Here is a 21,554-nt window from a genome sequence, read left to right as displayed (position 1 = left end):
TCCCGCTCGGTTGCCCTGCGCCGCCGCAGATGCCTGCCCGCGGCTGCTGCGCCCAGCCGGGGGCATGTGCTGGCGGCGGCGGCGCGGGGAGGGATAGGAGGCTGCAGCTCTGTGGAGTGCGCTCGTGCCCCCCCCGTGCCTCCTCCAGCGCCCCCTCCGGCACCCCACGCTCTGAGGCCACCACCTACCTGGCCTCAATGGGCGCACCGGCCCTGGCCATGCTGATGTCCATGGAGAAATGGTGAGATGAAAATGTTACTAGATAGATTTCCCTGCCCTGCCAACATCTCTACCCTGGCAACTACCTGCAAGTTAAGAAGCTTTCAGTCCCCACAGCCTTTTGACTGTAACATTTGAATCCATCCACCAGTGCAGAAGCACAAGTCGTTTTCAAAGATTTTGATAGGATATTCCTATATTTTTCAGTTTAAACGTTTTTTAAAATGTAATTTGATATACATTTCATGTACAGCATTGTTGGTTGTTACCTGCCTTGGGTCATGATGGATCCAGAGAAAGGCAGGTTTACAAATATTTTAAAGGAATACATTTCCATGCACTTCAACTAGTTTCAGGCAACTCAGTGGAAAATCGGGGAATACACCCAATAAAGTATCTATTTAGCAAGCATCATGTATTTATTTACTTACTTTATACCCTGCCTTACTCCCCAATGGGTACCCAAAGCGATTTACATCATTAGCCTATCCTCCATCTTATCCTCACAACTTTGTAAGGTAGGTTAGGCCGAGCGTGTGTAAATGGCCCAAGGTGACCTGGCAAGTATCCACAGCAGAGTTGGGATGTGAACCTCAATCTCCCAGATCCTAATCTGAAACTCTAATCACTATGCCACACTGACTTTCATAAAGAGGCTGCGTGAAAATCACATAACCCAGCGGTGACTTTATTTTAATCTCAAGGATACCTCAGAAGAAATCCTTGAACTGGCTGCTCGCAAGAGCCCAATCTGGACTGTAAAGTGAAAAGAGGCTGAACTCGAGCTTTTCGTAGTACGGCAAGACATGCTCCTGGCCTTGTTGATGCTGGGAGCAATTTTAGGATTTTGAGAATGCGAAGTGGGTGACACCTCAAAATGGCTGCCAAGGGGACCTGAGCGAATCATAAAAATGGCTGCCCTGGGACACTGGAGCCAATCCTAAAATGAGGAGAGGTTGCAAGCCAAGCATCTTCCTACAATGGACACAGCCGTTTGTGGGCTGATGCTCCTTGCAGCCAGAAAGATGAAGCCTCCTGGGCTCTTCCAAAGCATTTCCTGCTTGGCAGGGGTCGTGTTACCCAAATAGGTCTCCTTAATTAGTTGGGGGAATCAGCATTAAAGGAGACAAGCAAGAGGGGGTAATTAGAAATCTCCACCAATGTTTATTCCATTAGAGAACACTCAGATAAATCAGGCAGATGTTCAACAGGGTTTTTTTTTTTATTAAAAGAGAAATAAAAAGGACAATAACACACACATACAGAGCATATGACTGGAAAAGCCCAATTATAGGGCAAGACATTCCCTGGGGCAAGCTGATGTCTTGCTTCCAAAGACAATAATTTAATGGTTTGTCCAGAGGTAGTACAATAAGTGGGTAGAGGCTTGAAGTGACTATCTGGGATGGACTATAGGTGAAAACATTGCTTGATGACTGGATGGGGAAAGCTCTCTGGTTTGCTGAATAGCTTGGATTAGGGTAAATGGGTAAGGGGAGGTTATACGAAGGCAATTAAACATAGACAGGGACAGGGATTTTCTTTTTCATTATCTCTGTGTTTCTTCAGGGGGTGGAGGGCTGTCAGTCAGTCACCCACCTCTGACTCATGTTCTGGTAGTTTTCCAAGCTCCTGCCTAGTTGGCATTCACCCTGCTTTGGGTCAGGCACTGCCTTGGATTTATGGCATATAAGGAAGGAGTTCATGAAATTCCATCAATAAACTGCCCTCTCAGCATGAAGAGGGGGGGATGTGACTCTAAACAGTGGAAGAAAGCCCAAACTGGAAAAGATGCAACTGGGTGCCAGAAAGGCCATTGGTGGATGCCATACTGGGAATTATTGCAGTACACTGCGTTGTCTGTCAAATTTTTATCCTGCCATCCTCCAAGGGCAGTCTACACAGCTTCCCAGTCCAGGAATCTTTACTGGTATGGAAGGCACTGAGTCAACTCAGGGACCCATGAGCTGCTGAGAGAGAACTTTGTGGTTTGACACTTTTTTATTCTTCTCAAGAGACCCATAAAAGGAAGCCAAGAGGGCTTAGTTTTGTAAGAGCCATCACAGTGGAAAGAACGGAACAAGGAGACTAAAGGGAAAGATAAAAGATTAGAGCGCTGGGACTCTCAAAGAGAATTTCAAACTTCACTGGATCAAAAGGAACAGGCAAGGCTGAGAGAGACTTGTGTTTTTAAAAAGTTCCATCTTTGGTGAGCCTCAGTTTGCAACAGGCAACCGAGATTCTGGAAAGAATTAAAAACAAACACTTTCAGGCTCTCGTTCTGTATATCAGGAGATCTGTGAAAAGCTCTTCTGCACAATGCCAACCTTGGAATCAGGTTTGGGATTATCTGCTACCATTATCATCCTCCAGCCAAGCTAGAGCTGATGTTAAAAAAAGAAAATCTGTACAGAACAAGCCCACATTTTTCAGCCAGGCTGTGACGCTCATTCTTCAGAAGCATGGCTAAATGTTGCACTACTGTTTCCAAGAAGCTGGCTTTCAAATTAGCTGGGGCCTGAGACCAACAACTGAGGGAATGGGAAAGTGGAGGAAAGTATATCAGGTTCTGTTCATAAACTCCCCTAAAGTGTCCCTGCTGAAATTGGGATGTGTATAAAGTGCTATCAAGTCTCAGATGACTTATGGCAACCCTGACATAAGTCAAGGCAATGGACAGAGGTGGTTTGCCACTGCCTGCCTCTGCATAGCAACCCTGGATTTCCTTGATGGTCTCCCATCAAAGTACTAACCAGGGCCAACCTGCCTTAGCTTCCAAGAGCTGACAAGTTCAGGCTAGACTGGGTCATCCAGGTCAGAACAAAATCAATCACTGTCCAAAGAAAAAGATTGGGAGGGGGTCATTAATACCCGTATCTTCTGGCCATCAAGGTAAAGCCTTTGCATGAATGGCAAATTCATGTGAGTTTCCTCCCTCCATCTCTGGAACATGTTTCTTAAGAGACACAAGCCCCTCTTCCCCCCTCAACTAAACTAACCAAACAATCAGCCCGTTCAGTATCAGGGTAATGGTCATTGGCCAAGTACTCAGATTGATTTACATTATTTATAGTCCAACTAGAATCGCTGAACTGACTTCAAGGGGAGCCCTATGTTGAGTACATTACAGTAGTCTAGTCTCGATCACATGGATCAGATGGCCAGACTGGCCATGTCAAGGTAGACAGTTATCTTCCAGAAAGGGATCAGATAAAGGGTCAGTTTCAAATGTTCTACCACACAAACGTGAGGGAGGGAAGTTACCTGTGAAGATTTCTTTCTGCCCCAAATTAATGTGTCAATGGACCCTCGTTGAAAGCCTCAGTTGTAGAGACTAGCTACTTGTTTTTGTTTTGGAAACAATTCTTGGCATTTATGTACACACAAAAACCCTTTCAAACCTCAGCGATCCTAACCACCATCCTGTAAGTCAGTGGCTTGCCTAAGGGTCAGCTAGTGAGTCGAAAGCAGAGAAATTTGAATCGGTGACTGCTCAAGTGACACACTAAGATAGAACTGTGGGGTTCTTTATGAGGAAGCTGCCTTTGGAGGAACACAGAAGAGGCTGATACTGACAAGAATTAAGGCTGTGTGACCCACGAAATGAGCAGACAAAGGTGGGGCCAGCACAAGAAACTGGGATCTACTTTCACAGGTCTTTCGTAAAGAACCAAATTAGTCAGAAATGGAAGCCATCATCAAAGGCAAGCTTCCTTACTCAGGAAGAAAATCTCTTTCTTCAAACAGTTGAAGGGCAGGGCAGGGGGAACGAGAGACGTGGCCAGAAAAGTAGCCTCTGCCCAGGACAATCCTTCTGACACAACTGTCAGACGAAGAGAGAGAAGGGCCTGGCCTTGGATGGATCGAATCCCACCTGCTGCAGACATTTAGGGAAAAGCCCCTGTTCTCCAAGATGGCAGCAGAGTGTGGCAAGGAAAACGTTTGGTGCTTGAAGCAGAAAATGTGTCCCTCTTTGTGGGCCTTCTGGGGCCTCTGGCTAGCGGCTGCACAAAACAAGATGCTGGACTGGATGGATCCCTGGCCTGATCCAGAAGGCACTTTGGATGTTCTTACTTAAACAGCACATATCCATAACTAGTTAACATGGGGCTTGATGCTCAGGGAAGTTCTCCCCCTGGGACTGTCAGTTAGCCCGCTTTCCACCAGCATGACTGATTTCCCCCTTTCTGAACAGCTGCTAGAAATTTTTTTCATATAATGGAGAAAATATCAGAAGTGCCAGTTTTGAATACTTAACTGTTTAAAACAATTGCTCTACTGCTCCTTTCACACCTTTGCAGCACTACGTTCACAGCCAATTTCTGTTTCCATTTTCAGTCGAGGCTTTTCTGTGCCACAAAAGCAGCTTCTCTTCATTCTGCACTGGTCTTTGGCTCCCGTTTCTGCTCACCATTCCTTGATAACTCCTCAAGATGTGGAGACAGAGAAAGTACAGCATCACCATAAAAGCACCTGAGTTTTGCTCCTGCTTACCCAGATGGCCCAGGCTAGCCTGATCTCTTGGAAGCTAAGAAGGGTCAGCCCCGGTTAGTATTTGGATGGGAGACCACCAAAGAAGTCCAAGGTCGCTCTGCAGAGGCAGGCAATGGCAGACCCCCTCTGGTTGTCTCTTGTCTTTAAAACCCTGTCGGCTTGCCATGTCAGCTTCATCTTGGTGGCACTTTCCACCACCATTTTGCCCCGCTTTTTGCTATCTTGCAGGCCAAAACAGCCAGTTCTTTTTTTTAAAAAAAATCTAAAATAAGTGTTGCTGATTTTTACTATTCATGGCTTGTCCCTGGCTGCATTCATATAAGCTGTTTATTGCTACCTGCTTTTTGCCTCACTGATGTCTTTTTCCTTCAGCAGCCATCACTGGATGTCTAATAGCCATTGAAAGACCCCAATATCCTTAGTATGCTGTCCAGAATCCAGACGCCGGAGTCAATGCCTGAGAGATAACAACTTAGCTACTGGGACTCTAAATTTCCATTTTTGCTCACTAAAAACCCAAATTTCTATCCACTGCAGCTGTGAAAATGTGCATTAAATACATGGGTGTTAAATTAGCATAACTTATACAAGTCACAGGATTCCATCAGCCTTAGCAGAATTTTATTTATCTTGTGTAAAGTACACAACAGTTCAGAGCTCAGTCCCCACAGATATGGCAAGTACTTCAGCAAACGTAATCCAACGGGGTTTTAGCCACATGTAAGGACTCTCTTCTTCACAGGCTATGGTACAGCTACATTTCTGTTCTCTTCTGCAGATCACAGATTACTACCACAATAATAGTTAGACCCGGGGTCCCCAGCATGGTGTTCATGGAGCCTTTCTTGGAGCCCTCAAAATGCTTTTAGAAAGTGGGTGGGTCCAAGTAGGGGTTTACTCAGTAAGGTTTCTAATGGGCCATTGGAGATTTGATTGGCTGTGCAGATTTTTTAAAACATTGCTTTGGCAGTAGCTACCACCACAGCACAAGGCTGTTCACTGCGTGACTGAAGGTAAGTTGTGGCAGCCATTCTGTGGCTGGCTCCACCTCCTACAGCAGCCATTTTGTGGCTGGCTCCACCTCCTACAGCAGCCATTCTGTGGCTGGCTCCACCTCCTACAGCAGCCATTTTGTCACTGTGCCCACCACCAGCAGGTTTTAAAATGTTGGGAACCCTTATACAATCATTTGCCCCAGATTGAAACTAAGGAATGTAAAGACCCTTAATTAACCAAGGGCTGTTTTCCTCACTTCTACAATGCATCCTCTTAAAATTAACCTCTTGAAAGCATGCAGTCCTCAAAAGCTGAATTACACACTGTGTCAGGCAGAAAACTTGTGGCCATTTTGAATTTTTCTTACATTTTGTAGGGCTAGATGGACTGGAGGGCTGGGAATTGAGTGTCCCACAAAATCAGATACGTATTTCCTAGCTTATACTACTAGCCAAGTGTCAAAAATTCTAGTATTTGGAGAGGTAGCTCTGTATGACTAATTGGAAAATACTTTTGGAGGCTTCTGGTATGTAAGGGTACATCTACAATAGTAACAAACTGCTTTGACAGCAGGTGAATAGTAGCTTGCAGGTCTGGGGAAGGATATTGTCAAGGTCTTGGAGAGTAATGACCGACTGGAGTTCTCTTCTAGACAAGGGCCAACAGTCTACAAAATAGCTTCACCTGTAGATGTGTGAAGCTAAGGAACATTCTCTGTCTCATGATGTAGTTTGGTGTAGTGGTTAGGAGGAGCAGGACTCTAATCTGGAGAGGCAGGTTTGATTCCCCGCTCCTCAGCTTGAAGCCAACTGGGTGACTTTGGATCAGTCACAGCTCTCGCAGCCCCATGTACCTCACAGGGTGAGCGTTGTGAGGATAGTAACAACATGCTGTTGTTTTTTGTTTTTATCGATTTTAAACTGTTCACCGCCCAGAGCCCCTGGGATGGGCGGTATATAAATTGAAATATAAATATATAAAATAAAATGCTTCGTAAACCACTCTGAATATGACATAAAGTTGTCTTGAAGAGCGGTATATAAATCGAATATGTTATGTTATTATTAAAGGATTCTGAGTAAAAAGCTGTGGTCACTCCAGATTATTTTTCTTAGTCACAATTTAACATTATGCTCTATAGCATAACCTTCTAGTTAGCACAGAGTGTCAAACATCTGAGAGCAGGAGATACGCCATATTGGAAAAAAGAGTATGTACATATGTGATACATGCATGTACACAACATTACTTTGATACTAGCTGAAACATCAAGACTTCCAACAATGATTCTTGGGGGTTGTCGGTGAACATGCTCTTCTGGAGTTTTTTGGATTACACTAGGGATGCCCATCAGCCTGAACTTGGAAATGGGAACAGTAAAGCCCTTTTCCAACCAAGCCAGACAATCCCTGGGCAATGTTCTCACTGCTATTCCTGGCACGCAAGAAGGATGATGACCAGGAGACATACCTCCTGGTCTTTTGCTTCCATTCAGCAAGGACAGAAATATTACAGAGTTCTACAGTCAGAAGGGGACATCGAGGCCAAATCTCTTGCTCTGTGGCAGAAATCTCAAGAGCCCCCTTTTCATACTTTTTCTCAAAGTTCAGCTTTTATGCACATCTAGAGTACAGAACAAAGGCACAAAAAGGAAAGTCGGGCATCTTTGCCTTCCCTTGGAGGGTTTCAGGGGCTAGATAAAATCACAGGTTTAGTCCTGTCCACATGACATCAGTTGGTCTTCTCTGATTCACACCAGAAGTAACCCCAAAGTGGCTCTCACCTATGCATTTCCTGATGCCCACCTAGTTCCTAAATTTTGGTGATAAAATTCAAAGCATCTTGAGTGGAACAGGAAAAAAACGAGGTTGTTCCCTGCAAGCTAACTGACTGCAATCCCAGAGTTCTGAGCACTCCACTTTAACTACAAACAAGGACTTCTTTGCCCCTCTAAGATCCATGTGGCCCAACAGAGACCAAATCTCCCCTTTCTTTGGAAACGGAAACAAAACAGTATCTTTCCCTCAAAGCCTACCCTTGCTTTCCTCCTCCATAGAAGCACCCAGGAGAAATTGGCTTTGAATCCGCAAGCAGCCATTCACAATCAGCTTCTTCTGTCAGAGGAGGATGCTTTGTTTGGAACCTTCAAAGTTTTGTGGAACCCCTCAACTTTTTAAAAATTAGTTCTGCCCCCACAGCAGTCATTTTGTTGTGGCGCTCCTGACACTTCATCAGTATTCCAAAGTTCCCACAGGCTCTAGAAGGCTGGGGGGGCCCTCTGCTAGAAATTTGCAAAGGTTGCTATCTTGTGATTGGTATCCTGACACAGCAAGTCAACAGTACAGGTAACTAGTTAAGACATTTTGCTATAAACTCCACCCAGCACAGGCAAAACACTACAATTTACATACTCCCTCACTGAAGGACAAATCGGGTGTGACTCACTGGCCTTGCTAGCGTTGCTGACTCACTTCAGTTTTTCTTTTTCTACATAAATCAAAACCTGAAATGGATTTAGGAGTTGTTATCCTGGGAGAAATGAATGAATAAAACCAAGCCCATATAGAACTGTAGCCTATAATAAAACTACAGGTCTCAGGGTTCATTGGGTAAGGCTACAACCATTTTAAGGGCAATTCATATTTGTAGTATTTCTCTACCAGCTAAGAAACTATGTACAATGAAATGTTAGGTTTTCAGAATTCTTGAGAATCATGTTGCAAACCCCAGAAATGGCTTGTAGTATTTCTCTACCAGCCAAAAAACTATGTACAATGAAATATTAGATTTTCAGAATTCTTGAACACCATGCTGCATACCCCAGAAATGGCTTGTTTTAGGCTTCACGAAGGAGCAACCATCTTCCACAGAGTTAACAAAGGACTGTCATCAGACAAACATGGGAGGATTTGATTATTTTTCCCTTTCCACCAAACTGTGAAATCCGTCAGACCAGATCCTGGACAAAGGAAGGGACTATCAGAGAGAACTGGGGTAAGGCCTTACCACCAGAAATCTCAAATTCACAAAGTCCTCCTGGATCATTCATTGAGAGGACTCAACTCATCTCATTAACATTTTTGAAGGAATTAGTCTGCAGTAGGGAAAAGAGGACAACAGAAAGACAATTATGCCACCAAAGATGGGAGGTTCATTAGCCCGGCAGCATCGCTTCCAATCCCTCCTTCCTGTCCCCTCAGGCTGACTTCTCCTCACTCAAACTTGGGCTTGGCACTCTTCCCCCTTCCCCGGATGTTCAAGAGCAGCAAGAGACCCAGACAAACAGTGGTGGGGGCGCACATGGCGATGGATTCTTTCAAAACCAAGAGGGTGTAGATGGCACCTGCAGAGAAAAGGAAAAACTGATAACACTCTTGCATTCCAGAGGCCAGATTTGTTCTCCACCCATCCATCACCCAGCAATCTCAGCCATATTCTCCCACCAAACCCCCCAGTACCCCTCAGCATGTGTCCCCTTTCCTTTATTTTCTTCGCTGTTGAATCTTTGGCCTAACTTAAATGTGAGGCTGGTGGGACCAAAAAGCCTGTCTTGCACTCACCTATCCTCTTACTTAAACTTGGCAGCTACACACCCAAAACCGCCACATCCACCAAATTGGCAAACCAGCCACCCAGGCTACGGAGCATTGGCGTGTTAACGTTGCAAGCTATAGCAGGTGTTATGGCCAATCTGCAGAAATGCATGGGCGAGTTCTCCTGTCCTGTCAATGTCATGCTTGATAAAATCAGGGCTGAGGCATAGGCTACATCCACACATCAATGGATGTCACTGCAACCACTTGCAACTGGATTGTCTTATCCACACAAGATAACCCAGCTGTAAACGATGGCTATCATGAAACAGCACAGTCATGAACGATGCATGGACGTAGCCTTTTTCTGAAAGTGCCTTGAGCCCTGGGTTGTTTTTCATTTTGTGTATGAAACTATAAGCTATAAAAACTATAAAATGGCATCTGTACTGATAATGCTATATAAATTATCATTCATCAGTAATTGCCAAGGACGCCGTTTTTGGTTAATTTCATCCAGAGAAACTCATTCACCTAATAAGATCCAAAAGAGGGTTATTGGCAAGGCAAGCTGATAACATCAGTAGTAGTCAGTTATCCCAAACAAGAAGAGATGGCACATCTGTAGAATGGCTCCAGGTGATAAACAATAACATTCGATTTATATACCACCCTTCAGGACAACTTAAAAACTGATAAACAACTTAAAAACTGATAAATCACCGGGCCCAGATGGCATACATCCAAGAGTTCTGAAAGAACTCAAGTGTGAACTTGTAGATCTCCTCACAAAAATATGTAATCTGTCATTAAACTCTGCATCTGTTCCTGAGGACTGGAAGGTAGCTAATGTTGTCCCCATCTTTAAAAAAGGTTCCAGGGGAGATCCGGGAAATTACAGGCCAGTCAGCCTGACGTCAATACCGGGTAAGTTGGTGGAAACTATTATCAAAAATAAAATTAGTGGGCACATTGATGACCAAAAGCTGATGAGGAAAACTCAGCATGGGTTCTGTAAGGGAAGATCTTGTCTCACCAATCTGTTAGAGTTCTTTGAGGGAGTGAACAAACAAGTGGACAAGGGAGACCCGATAGATATTGTTTATCTTGACTTCCAGAAAGCTTTTGACAAAGTTCCTCATCAAAGGCTCCCAAGTAAGCTCAGTAGCTATGGGATAAAGGGCCAAGTCCTCTTGTGGATCGAAAACTGGCTAATTAATAGGAAACAGAGAGTGAGCATAAACGGGCACTTCTCACAGTGGAGGGTGGTGAGCAGTGGGGTGCCACAGGGGTCGGTATTGGGTCCAATGCTTTTTAACTTGTTTATTAATGATTTGGAATTGGGATTAAGCAGTGAAGTGGCTAAATTTGCAGATGACACGAAATTGTTCAGGGTGGTGAAAGCCAGAGAGGATTGTGAGGCACTCCAAAGGGATCTGTCGAGGCTAGAAGAGTGGGCATCCATGTGGCAAATGAGGTTCAATGTAGCCAAGTGCAAAGTAATGCACATTGGAACCAAAAATCCAAAATATAAATACAAGTTGATGGGGTCTGAACTGGCGGAGACTGACCAAGAGAGAGATCTTGGAGTCATGATAGATAACTCACTAAAAACGTCAGCACAGTGTGCGACTGCCATAAAAAAAGCTAATGCTATGCTAGGGGTTATTAGGAAAGGGATTGAAAACAAATCAGCCGGTATCATAATGCCTCTGTATAAATCGATGGTGAGGCCTCATTTGGAGTACTGTGTACAGTTCTGGTCGCCACACCTTAAAAAAGATATCATAGCACTGGAAAAAGTACAGAGAAGGGCAACTAAAATGATTAAAGGGTTGGAACACTTTCCCTATGAGGAAAGATTGAGGCGCTTGGGGCTCTTTAGCCTGGAGAAAAGACGACTGAGGGGAGACATGATAGAGGTTTACAAGATAATGCACGGGTTAGAGAAGGTCGAGAAAGATGTGTTTTTCTCCCTTTCTCACAATACAAGAACTCGTGGGCACTCTATGAAATTATTGAGCAGTCGGGTTAGAACAGATAGAAGAAAATACTACTTTACACAAAGGGTGATAAACACATGGAATTCGTTGCCACAGGAGGTGGTGGCAGCTACAAGCATTGCCAGCTTCAAGAGGGGACTGGACAAATATATGGAGCAGAGGTCCATCAGTGGCTATTAGCCACAGGAGATAGATGGTATTCTCTTTGTGGGGAGGTGGTGCTCTGTTGTCTTGGTGCTGGAAGGAAGGCAGTGGGAGGGCTTCTGGTGTCCTGGCCTCACTGACAGTCCTTTAGATGGCACTGGATTTCTAGCCACTGTGTGTGACAGAATGTTGGACTGGATGGGCCACTGGCCTGATCCAACATGGCTTTGCTTATGTTCTTATGTTCTTAATGCCCACTCAGAGTGGTTTGCAAAGTATGTTGTTACTATCCTCACAACGCTCACCCTGTGAGGTGGGTGGGGCTGCGAGATTTGTGACTGACCCAAGGTCACCCAGCTGGCTTCAAGCTGAGGAGCGGGGAATCAAACCCAGTTCTCCAGATTAGAGTCCTGCTGCTCTTAACCACTACACCAAACTGGCTGATTTTTATTCATTAAGGACAGGGATTTTGATTAAAACCTCTTTTCCTCAAGTAGTAGGAAGTTCCAGGGGCAGCCTTTTAACCAGCCTGTTTCCCTCAGAGGAGATCGTATGGTGCTTTCTGTACGAACAAACTGGTTTATAACAAGGGCACAGGTCGAGCAGATGGGAACCAAGCAGGCATGCAGCCAACCAAGCAACATCCACCCAGTTCCATGACATCTTAGAAGGTACTTTTGAGAAGGAAGACTATTTTCTCCATCCAGCCCCAATGCTCCATAAATCTCTCACAAAATTCGAGGCTGGAAAACCTGTTCATTCGTGATCCAACCTGACTGCAGATGAGAAAACAGGGTTAACATACCTGTAACTTATGTTCATCGAGTTCTTCTGTGCTGACACACATGGGACTGCGCAGGCGCAGGCCAGCCGCCGGAAGATTCTTTACCGCTTTTTTGAGCTCTGAAGGGGCCGTTGGTCGCGCGCCTAAGCGACCGTTTCCCGCCCAAACGGTCACATGCCCTAACAGCGACCAACGGCCCCTTCCCTCAGTTCTTCCTTGCCGCCGCTTTCAAATATATACATAGATTTTTTTTTTTCCGGAATTCACAGCAGGGCAGGAGGGAGGGATGTGTGTCAGCACAGAAGAACTCGATGAACATAAGTTACAGGTATGTTAACCCTGTTTTCATCTTCGTTCTTCTGTGCCTCCACACATGGGAGAGTACCAAGCTTCATACAACAAGGAAGGCGGGGTGAAGTCCAACTCTATTTTATTATATACCACAAGCAGTAGTACAAAAAAAGAAACTTGTTCAAAACTAATAAAGTTGGTCAATAATATATATATATATATACAAAGTTCCATTCTCATCTTTGGAGTAAGGCATTCCAGTGTACCCTTATGAGAACAAGGAGTGTAGGACAGCCTTGGCCACAGCAACATCTTGTTGTACATTGACATCCATAGCATAATGCTTTACAAACGTGTCAGCAGATGACCACGTAGCCGCTTTACAGATGCTAACCAGCGGCACACCCCTGATAAGTGCTGATGACACTGCCTGAGACCATGTGGAATGGGCTTTGATCCCCAATGGACAATCTACCCTGGCCAAAGCATAGGCCTTAGCAATGGCCGACACTATCCATCGGGATACCGTCTGTGACGATGCCTTGTGACCCTTGTCCTTGATCCCAAAACAGACAAAGAGATGGGGACTGTTATGGAACTCCTTAGTCCTGTCTAAATAAAAGGCTAAAGCCCTCCTCAAATCTAAAGCGTGAAGGGCCTTTTCTCCTTTAGTAGATGCATTCGGAAAGAACACAGGCAAAGTGATCTCTTGCGACAGGTGGAAGACAGACACCACCTTAGGGAGAAACTTCAGGCATGGTCGCAGAACCACCCTATTTGTATGGAAACAGAGAAATAGAGGGTCAGCCCTAAGTGCTGCTAACTCGCTAATCCTTCTGGCAGACGTTACAGCCACCAGAAACGATACCTTGTAGGACAATAAGTCCAAAGGGCATGTAGCCAATGGTTCGAAGGGAGGTAGCATCAACCTAGATAGCACTAGGGAGAGAGACCACTGAGGCACCGGTGGTGTTACCGGTGGGTAGAGATTAAACATCCCCTTCAAAAACTGATGAGACCTGTAGTGTGAAAATACCGTACAACCGTCAACTTGATCGTGAAATGCGGAGATTGCCGCAAGATGTACTTTTAGGGAGGTAACCCCAAGCCCCTGGTCCTTCAAATGACATAGGTAGTCAAAGATCAACCCTAAGGGGCTACTATTAGACACTACATTTTTTGAAACTGCCCAAGCTTCAAATCTAAGCCACTTAGCTTTGTAAGATCGTCTAGTGGAAAGTTTCCTTGCATTTAGCAAGACTTTCTCCACTTGCTCAGAATAAGTCACAGGCGGGGTAGAATCCGCCAAGCAGACAGGTGCAACTTCTTGGGCTCGTGGTGGAACAAGCTCCCGTTCAGCAGGAGATCCTGCCGGGGAGGTAGACTCACATACGTCCGATTGGACATCTGCAACAGTTTGGGGAACCACACCTGTCTTGGCCAGAAGGGTGCTACCAGAATGCAATCTGCATTGTCGTTCTCTATTCTGCATAACACCCTTGGTATTAGCGGGAATGGTGGAAACATATAGTGCAACCTGTGGGTCCACGTAAATTGGAAGGCATCCCCAATAGAGAGGGGGTCGCTCCCTGCTCTTGAGCAAAATATCTGCGCCTTGGTGTTTGCTGACGTTGCAAACACATCTACGCTCGGTTGGCCCCACATTTGGAAGATCGGCCCAATGTACTTTACATTTAGTTCCCACTCGTGGTCCAACATGTGTACTCTGCTGAGGGCATCTGCCCGAGCATTGTCTGATCCCGCTACATGTATAGCCCGAAGCATCACACCATTCTGGATCACCCATTGCCAAATGAGCGTGGCCTCCCTGCAGAGAATCATAGATGCTGTGTCCCCTTGCTGGTTTAGGTAATACATGGCAGTCGTGTTGTCCGTCTGCACCAACACCTGACGGTTCTGCAGAAGCGCTGCAAGGGACACAAGTGCAAAACAAATAGCTCTTAATTCAAGAACATTAATATGCAGGTTCCTTTCCCTCTCCGACCATACATCTTGCACACATGCAGCACCACAATAGGCCCCCCATCCTTGCAAGGATGCATCTGTGGTCACTGTAACTTCCGGATGCAGATAGCCAGACAGGGTTCCCTTAAAGAAGTTTTCATCTGACAGCCACCAATCAAACGAGGATAATATGACCCTAGGTATGGAGAATTTGAGAGATGGAGGGTGCTGCAGAGCATTGTACCTCTGCACAAACCAATTTTGAAGCGGACGCATACACAGTCTCGCAAAGGGTACCACTGAGGTAGCAGCTGCCATATGACCCAGTAAGCATTGTATCTTGCATACAGATTGGAAACGATTTTCTTTAAACATGGAAATCAAGACTCTTAGAGACTTAGCCCTTTCCTGAGGCAGTAGTGCTTTACCCACTACTGAGTCCAATACGGCACCAATGTAAGATACCTTACGGTTAGGTACCAGCTTAGATTTTTCAAAATTTAAAAGGAGACCCAATCGTTTTCAAGTGCTCAGTACTAACTCCACATCTTGCAATAGCCTAGCCCTCGGGTCTGCTACGATAAGCCAATCATTAAGGTAGGGAAAGATGGTACAGCCTTTCTCTCAAAGGAAAGATACCACAGGCGCCACACACTTGGTAAATACTCGTGGCGCTGTGGATAGGCCGAAGGGAAGAACCCTATAACGGAACACCCTTCGCTTGTAAACGAAGCACAGAAATTTTCTGTGCTCCTCTAGTATTCCAATATGGAAGTAGGTGTCCTTCAAGTCAAGGACAGCAAACCAGGCCCCTTTCTTTAACAAGGAAATTACTGCAGACAATGTGACCATCTTAAACTTTGAAACTTTAAGAAAGGCATTAAGTCCCCTTAAATCTAGAATGGGACGTAAACCCCCATCTTTTTGGGGAACCAGGAAGAAGCGAGAAAAGAAGCCTTTCTCAAACTCCTCATATGCCACTTCCTCCACAGCACCCTTGGCCAACAGAGACATGATCTCATCCTCTAGTTCCACCAAGGTATTATTTACAGCCCTTGCTGGTGGAACACACATAGGCAGTTCAGCGAACTACAGCCCATATCCTTTATTCACAATTGTTAAGACCCATGAATCAGATGTTATCGACTCCCATTCAAACAGGAAAGGCTTCAGCCTGTCCGAGAAATTCAGGGCTGCGGTTGGTTCATTCTGTCAGAATTGCCTCCCTGCTCCTTGCTGATCTTTTTGCTGAGCAGGAGGTTGAGACGGACGCCTCTTGGGTTGCTGCGCAGGAGTGAAATGGCGTTGAGAAGCAGGGAATTGCTGCAAGTAAGGACGTTGCTGGTATCTTCCATGGTACTGATACGGGTTGTATCTTGTAGAGTACCGTGGCTTAAATGCAGACCTGTCTGCCGAGGTCACTCCCAATGACCGAGCCGTCTGCCTAATCTCCTTCTTCTTCTTCAGCGCCTCATCCGTGGTGCTGGAAAACAGGAAATCTCCCTCAAATGGCAGATTCTCAATCTTGGTTTTCAGCTCTTGTGGGAGAGCCGTTGACCGCAGCCAAGAGTGCCTTCTCAGGATCACCGCTGCTGACATACCATGGGCAGCAGTATCAGCTGCATGACGCCCCACATTCATCTGCTGCTTTGAAAGGCGAATGGCTTCATTCTGCAGCAGGGACCCCACTGCCTTCTTATCCGCAGGTAAGTCAGCGACATATGGCGCCAGCTTCTCCCACAGGTACAACTGATAGCCAGCCATGATGGTTTGGTAGTTGGCTATCCGGAGGGCCAGTGCTGAGGTGGAGTATTGGCGTCTACCCATGGCGTCAAGCTTCCTTCCCTCTTTATCTGGCGGGGAAGAAGAGGAGCCAGACCGTCGGTGCTGGATTTCCTCAGCTATCAGGGATGATGGAGGAGGATGTTTGATAAGGCCACGTGCCTTGCTTGATCTTGTACATCTGCTCAATGCGTTTTGATGTAGCTGGCAGATCCGAAGGCACCTTCCACACCTTTTCCACTATCTCCTCCAAGCCTTCCAACATGGGGAAACCCACCGTAGCTGGGTTATCACCGTAAATGCGACACAGGAGCTTGTCCGTCTTAGGCACCGCTGACGATCAATTCTCCAATGCCTTTGCCATACGGGCCATCTGGTCAGCGTAGATACGGAGGTCCTCAAAGGGGGAACTCGTACTCAGGTCCATGTTGTCAACTGGAGACGGTTCCGACAACGATTCAGACCGATACTTGAAGTCGACATCAGCTTCCTCCTCCTCGGAAGCAGGGGCCGACATATCGTCTGCTGGAAACGGCGGAGGTAGCCATCCACGCTGCCCTGATGTTGATGTTCTCGGATCCGAGGAGTCATACCCTGCTGGGGCCCCCTTCCACTGGCAACGGTATGCAGCCGGAAGATAGGAGGCCTGTCGGTGTCATGATGCTAGGGAATGCTCTGAACCAGCGCTCTCCACATCGGAAAAATGGTGTCGACTCCGAGTGGAGGAAGCCGGAGACGCGGGAGATGGCTCTCTGGCTGCATGTTGGATCCGACGGTGGGTAGTTGGGCTCGGTTCCGGTGAAGGGGAACGATGTCCACTCGAGACCACGACGAATGCACCCGGATCCAGTACCACCTCCTCAGGAGCAGAACGGACCGGAGAATTCAGATGAGGCAAAGGCGTACGTGGAGACACCAGCATTACATCATCAGCCGATTGGCGCTGTGGGGACCGAGAATGCCGATGCTTGGACTTCTTCGGCTTCTTCGACTGAGGTTCTGAGCTGGCCCTCGGATCCGAAGCCTTTTTGGTGGATGACTTCTTACCCGCAGCCTCCGGTCTCGGAGTCGCGGTACCTTTCGGAGCCGACATCGGAGCCGACGTTGTAGGAACCGACCCCTTCGGCTCCGATCTCGACGCCGACTTCTTCGGATCCGAATGTGACGACGCCTTCTGCCTGGGCGAGTTCAGAGACATCGCCACCTGCGACCCCGCTTTTGAGGCCGCTTTAATCGTTGGCCGAGATGTCGGTACCGACTTAGCAGACGCCACCAAACCTGCTCTAGATTGCCTTCCGGCAGGAGTAGAACTGTGGCTAGCCTTTGGAGAGGATAATGGAGATTTTTCCACCACCAAAGGGGGTCTGGGAGCTTCTTCCCCATCCAGCACTTTCTGCCACAACGACGCCTTCAAGTGCGCAGACCTCTCTTGTCTGGCCTTATGGGTAAACTTCTGGCAGATTTTACAAGCTGGGACATTATGACCCTCCCCAAGGCAAAACAGGCACAGATCATGCCCATCGGTCTGGGCCATCTTCATTTGGCACTGAGCACAGCGCTTGAATAAGGCCTTAGAGGCCATCAAGGGGTTCAGGCAATACATGTCGTTGAAGCAGTCCAAGTCAATACACACCGAGTCCAGAATCAGTTCAAATCAGTCAGAAGAAGAGTAAGTCAAATCCGAAGTCCGAGTCAATACCGAAATAACCCAACATACACTAGCAAGCACGGAGCTGCGAAGCAGACGTTCACTTCAAGCGGCGGCAAGAAGAGAACTGAGGGAAGGGGCCGTTGGTCACTGTTAGGGCATGTGACCGTTTGGGCGGGAAACGGTCGCTTAGGCGCGCGACCAACGGCCCCTTCAGAGCTCAAAAAAGCGGTAAAGAATCTTCCGGCGGCTGGCCTGTGCCTGCGCAGTCCCTTGTGTGGAGGCACAGAAGAACGAAGATGAAGGAACAGTTCCCGTCACACTTGGGCAGGATAAACAGAGATGCCCCTTAAACCAAGTTTGAGCGTCAGGCGTCTTGTTTTATAAACGAATTAACAGACAACCCTTACCTATCATGATGATACTGAGGACGAAATTGCTGAGCTCTTGCAACAACTGCGGCCCAAAGGTCAGGAGTAAGCCAGCCACCACTTCTATCCAGCCCACCACTTCACGGTACTGGTCCGGCTCTGGCTTGTAGCCAAACTCCTTTAAGGGGAAAACGTCAGCAAACTGCACAAACTGGGATTTCTGGAAAAGAAAAAGACATTTGGGTTGGGAGGAATCAAGGACAATCTATTTGTCCAGCAGAAAATTCCAGGAGATTCATTAGCCAAACCTGAGAGGTACTTGGATTTCAAAAAAGATGTGCATGATAAAAAGAGGAAAAGAATTTCAGGATTATTTTAGCCAAATGTTCTGCCCGGCCATGAAATACAGTACCGCAAATATCAGCTTTCAGGCTAAAATAAGAAGAAGAAAGGAGTAAGTTTCTAGCTCTTCTGGAAGCTGGAAAATTCTAGAATTTCTAGGGATTGGGTTTGATTGGCTGTATCTTAAAAGATCCAAGTTGTTTTCAGCGTTCTTCAGCTACTATATGTCATCAGCCAGGTCAACTTGGTTAATTTTTTAAAAATAAATTGTCCTACCAAACTAGACAGTCACAAATAGCCTTAGGTAAAGTCCCAAATCATGCAACTTTTTTTAAATTTCCTCCTATAAAAAAACAAAGCAACATCAAAATCTTTGCTGCACTGACAAATTAGCTCATAACAACAAAAACAGTCACCATTTTAACATTTACCCACAATAGACCTCAACAGATTTCAGATATTACTTATCAGAGCTAACTAGTGCCACATTAGCTATTTTGAAATCAACATTTTTAAAGGATTTGCTCTTTCTAAACCAGATCAACACGCACTCAGATTTTATGAGTTAAATAAAACAAGCAATAAATGAATGATAAGGACCTGCTTAAGTCTGCTCTTTGGAAAATCCTCTGCACGTCACCACTGCTGGTCTCTGTTCAGAACAGAGGTCAGAGATAGCTGCGCTGGTTTACTTCACTCTGCCAATTACTTTGAAATCTGTGGGATTTTTTTAAGGGTTTCAAGTTTTCATCAAAAGATTAACTTTCCATCAGTAGTTGAATAATTGAGGGGAGTACTGTTAATTTGTTGGGGCAAATTTTAAACAACCAGGCTGCAATTTAAAGACAGCGTTGAGGATTCTTTGAGGTTAGTATGTGTAAGGGGGGGATTGTTACTATCATATGAAAAAAAATACTCAAGTTGTCCTTTTCTTCCATAAACTAGTAGTGATTTTTGTTTATTATATAAAAAGTTTCTTTCATTATTTCAATAACACAGAATTAAGATTTTGCTAGCACGCATCTGTATTTTTGATTTCACAGCCCCAATCAATCAGGTAAAGGGGCAAGTTAATTACCCACCACAGAAACCAAAGCAATGCAGCCTAACTTGGTTGTGTGAATCCATTTGCTGCCTGGATCTAGCGTTCCTCCCATTCTTCTGGAGAAACCACTTTGTTACAAATCAAGCTAGAAACTGAATGTTAGAAATCTGTCAGGCTAGAACTGAGGATCAGTCTGGTGATACGGCACCCCTTTGCAAATCAGGGATAAAGACCTCCATGCCAACACCAGATAAACAGTCATGCTGTAGGGACAACATTTCCCCTTAGGCCCCAGAATTTTTACAAGGTCCCAGAGTCCTAAAGAGTTTTTCTCTCCACATTCTGAGCTGTGCCATTTGGGATTTGAATCCAAGGGCAAACCATGTGCAGATTTATGGTGGTATACCAAGCATTTCTAGTGCATATTTATTACATGGTACAACCTCGTGTGTGCAGCTTGCTAATAAAGGACTGGCAACAACCAATGGCTGGCCTACAGAAACTGTACTGATTATTAATCAACGTGTCAATTACCAGTAAAATTAAGTTGTATCTTTTCCGTTCTGCCAGTGGGCTTTCTTTTTTTATAGACTCTCTGCTGATCTCTTGTTCCGAATTTTGTCATCGGTTGACTCATTACAAAAGATTGCTGGTCCCTATCACAAAACACTGGCACCATATCTAGCAATTTCCAGGTGCAACCTCTGCCTCATCACTTTTATTTTTCCCGACTCAAAACTTTCAAGTTATTGAGCCCTTCCCTACAGGTCAATAAAAAGTGGTGTTTGCAAAATGCCGATCTGGCCTGCAAAAAAGCGCCTTCTCAGCTTGCAGGCAACACCCAGGCCCGCCCTTCCTTCTAACAACGGCCCAAAGAAATCTGCTGGTTCAAAAGAGGAAGCCAAAGTCCCCTTTCCCCCCGTTTGTAGCAAGGGCTGCCTTGGTGACCAATTTAGGTTGCACGGAACGGGCTGGGCAGGAATTTTCCACCAATAGGGCAAATGCCAATCCCTTTGCAAGAAAACTGATCCGCACTTCCAGCCTAAACTCAAATACTCGCCCGATTCGCGCCAAAGCCGTAAGTGCGCCAGATCCAAGAAGCAGCCGGCTTCGACTCGCATGGCGCCAGCCTCCACGGTGGGCAGTCAAAAACCTCGCCCCCTCTCCCCACCCCAGCCTGCTCTCTGCTGAATTCTTATCGGGAGAACACAAGAAGACAGCCTCGTACATGCGTTTTGCATGCGGGAAAAGACTGACAGGAACGAGATGTGGATCCTTTTGCCCTTAAAGCAGAGCGGGAAACGGTCTGGAAATGACCCACCCGCTTCTCTCAAGGCGCAGCAGCTTGTTTTTACTTGGAAGTAAGTTCCCGTCTGCTCAAGTGGTCTTACTCCCAAGTAAGAGCGCCCGGGACCCTGAATAGTAGTGCAGTAGAAACACACCCACGATGGGCACGCGCTGCCTTCTTTCGGCAAATTAAGGCTGCGGCACTTACTCCACTGAGGCTCGGGCTGCAGAAACGCAATCCCTCCCCGAACTAGAAAGCAAGCCCGCCGGACTGTTACGACCAGGCAACTCGGTTTGTGCTTGTGCTCCGCGCATGCATCGTTGTTTGCAAATTGTCGACCCACCTACCCGCCTTGCGTTTTCTTTTTGCGCGCGCCCGTGCACACGCGTCTTCTGTTGCCGCCTGCAAAAGAAGCCTGGCCGGATCCTGGCGCGCTCGTCCCCGATCCCTTCTGCCCCGAGCCCAGCCGCCGCCACTCACCATCTGCCGGTAAGCGTCGCCAGAAATCTGATCGGTTAGCTTGACGGCTCCGGTGACCACGAAGAAAAGGCCCAAGACCACGCGGAGGGCGGCGAACAGCAGCGCCATGACTCTTCGCTCTCGAGCTCCCCTCCCTGCTTGCTCGGAGGAGGGGAAAAGGAACAGGGAC

General features: G+C 46.4%; 1 protein-coding gene across 1 annotated transcript; it reads right to left on the bottom strand.

Annotated features, from left to right (window-relative positions):
* Positions 1-1,418: 1,418 nt before the first annotated feature.
* Positions 1,419-21,516, bottom strand: TMEM35B (transmembrane protein 35B). Its single transcript, XM_054999200.1, has 3 exons — positions 21,386-21,516; positions 18,270-18,450; positions 1,419-9,052 (listed from the first exon to the last, which is right to left on the bottom strand). The coding sequence occupies exons 1-3, from the start codon at positions 21,491-21,493 to the stop codon at positions 8,922-8,924; spliced, it is 420 nt and encodes a 139-aa protein (XP_054855175.1). The 5' UTR covers positions 21,494-21,516; the 3' UTR covers positions 1,419-8,921.
* Between the last annotated feature and the right edge of the window lie 38 nt (positions 21,517-21,554).

This window comes from Eublepharis macularius, chromosome 15, assembly GCF_028583425.1.
Source record: "Eublepharis macularius isolate TG4126 chromosome 15, MPM_Emac_v1.0, whole genome shotgun sequence".
NCBI classification, from domain to species: Eukaryota; Metazoa; Chordata; class Lepidosauria; order Squamata; family Eublepharidae; genus Eublepharis; species Eublepharis macularius.
This window is presented reverse-complemented; position numbering and strand designations above follow the sequence as displayed.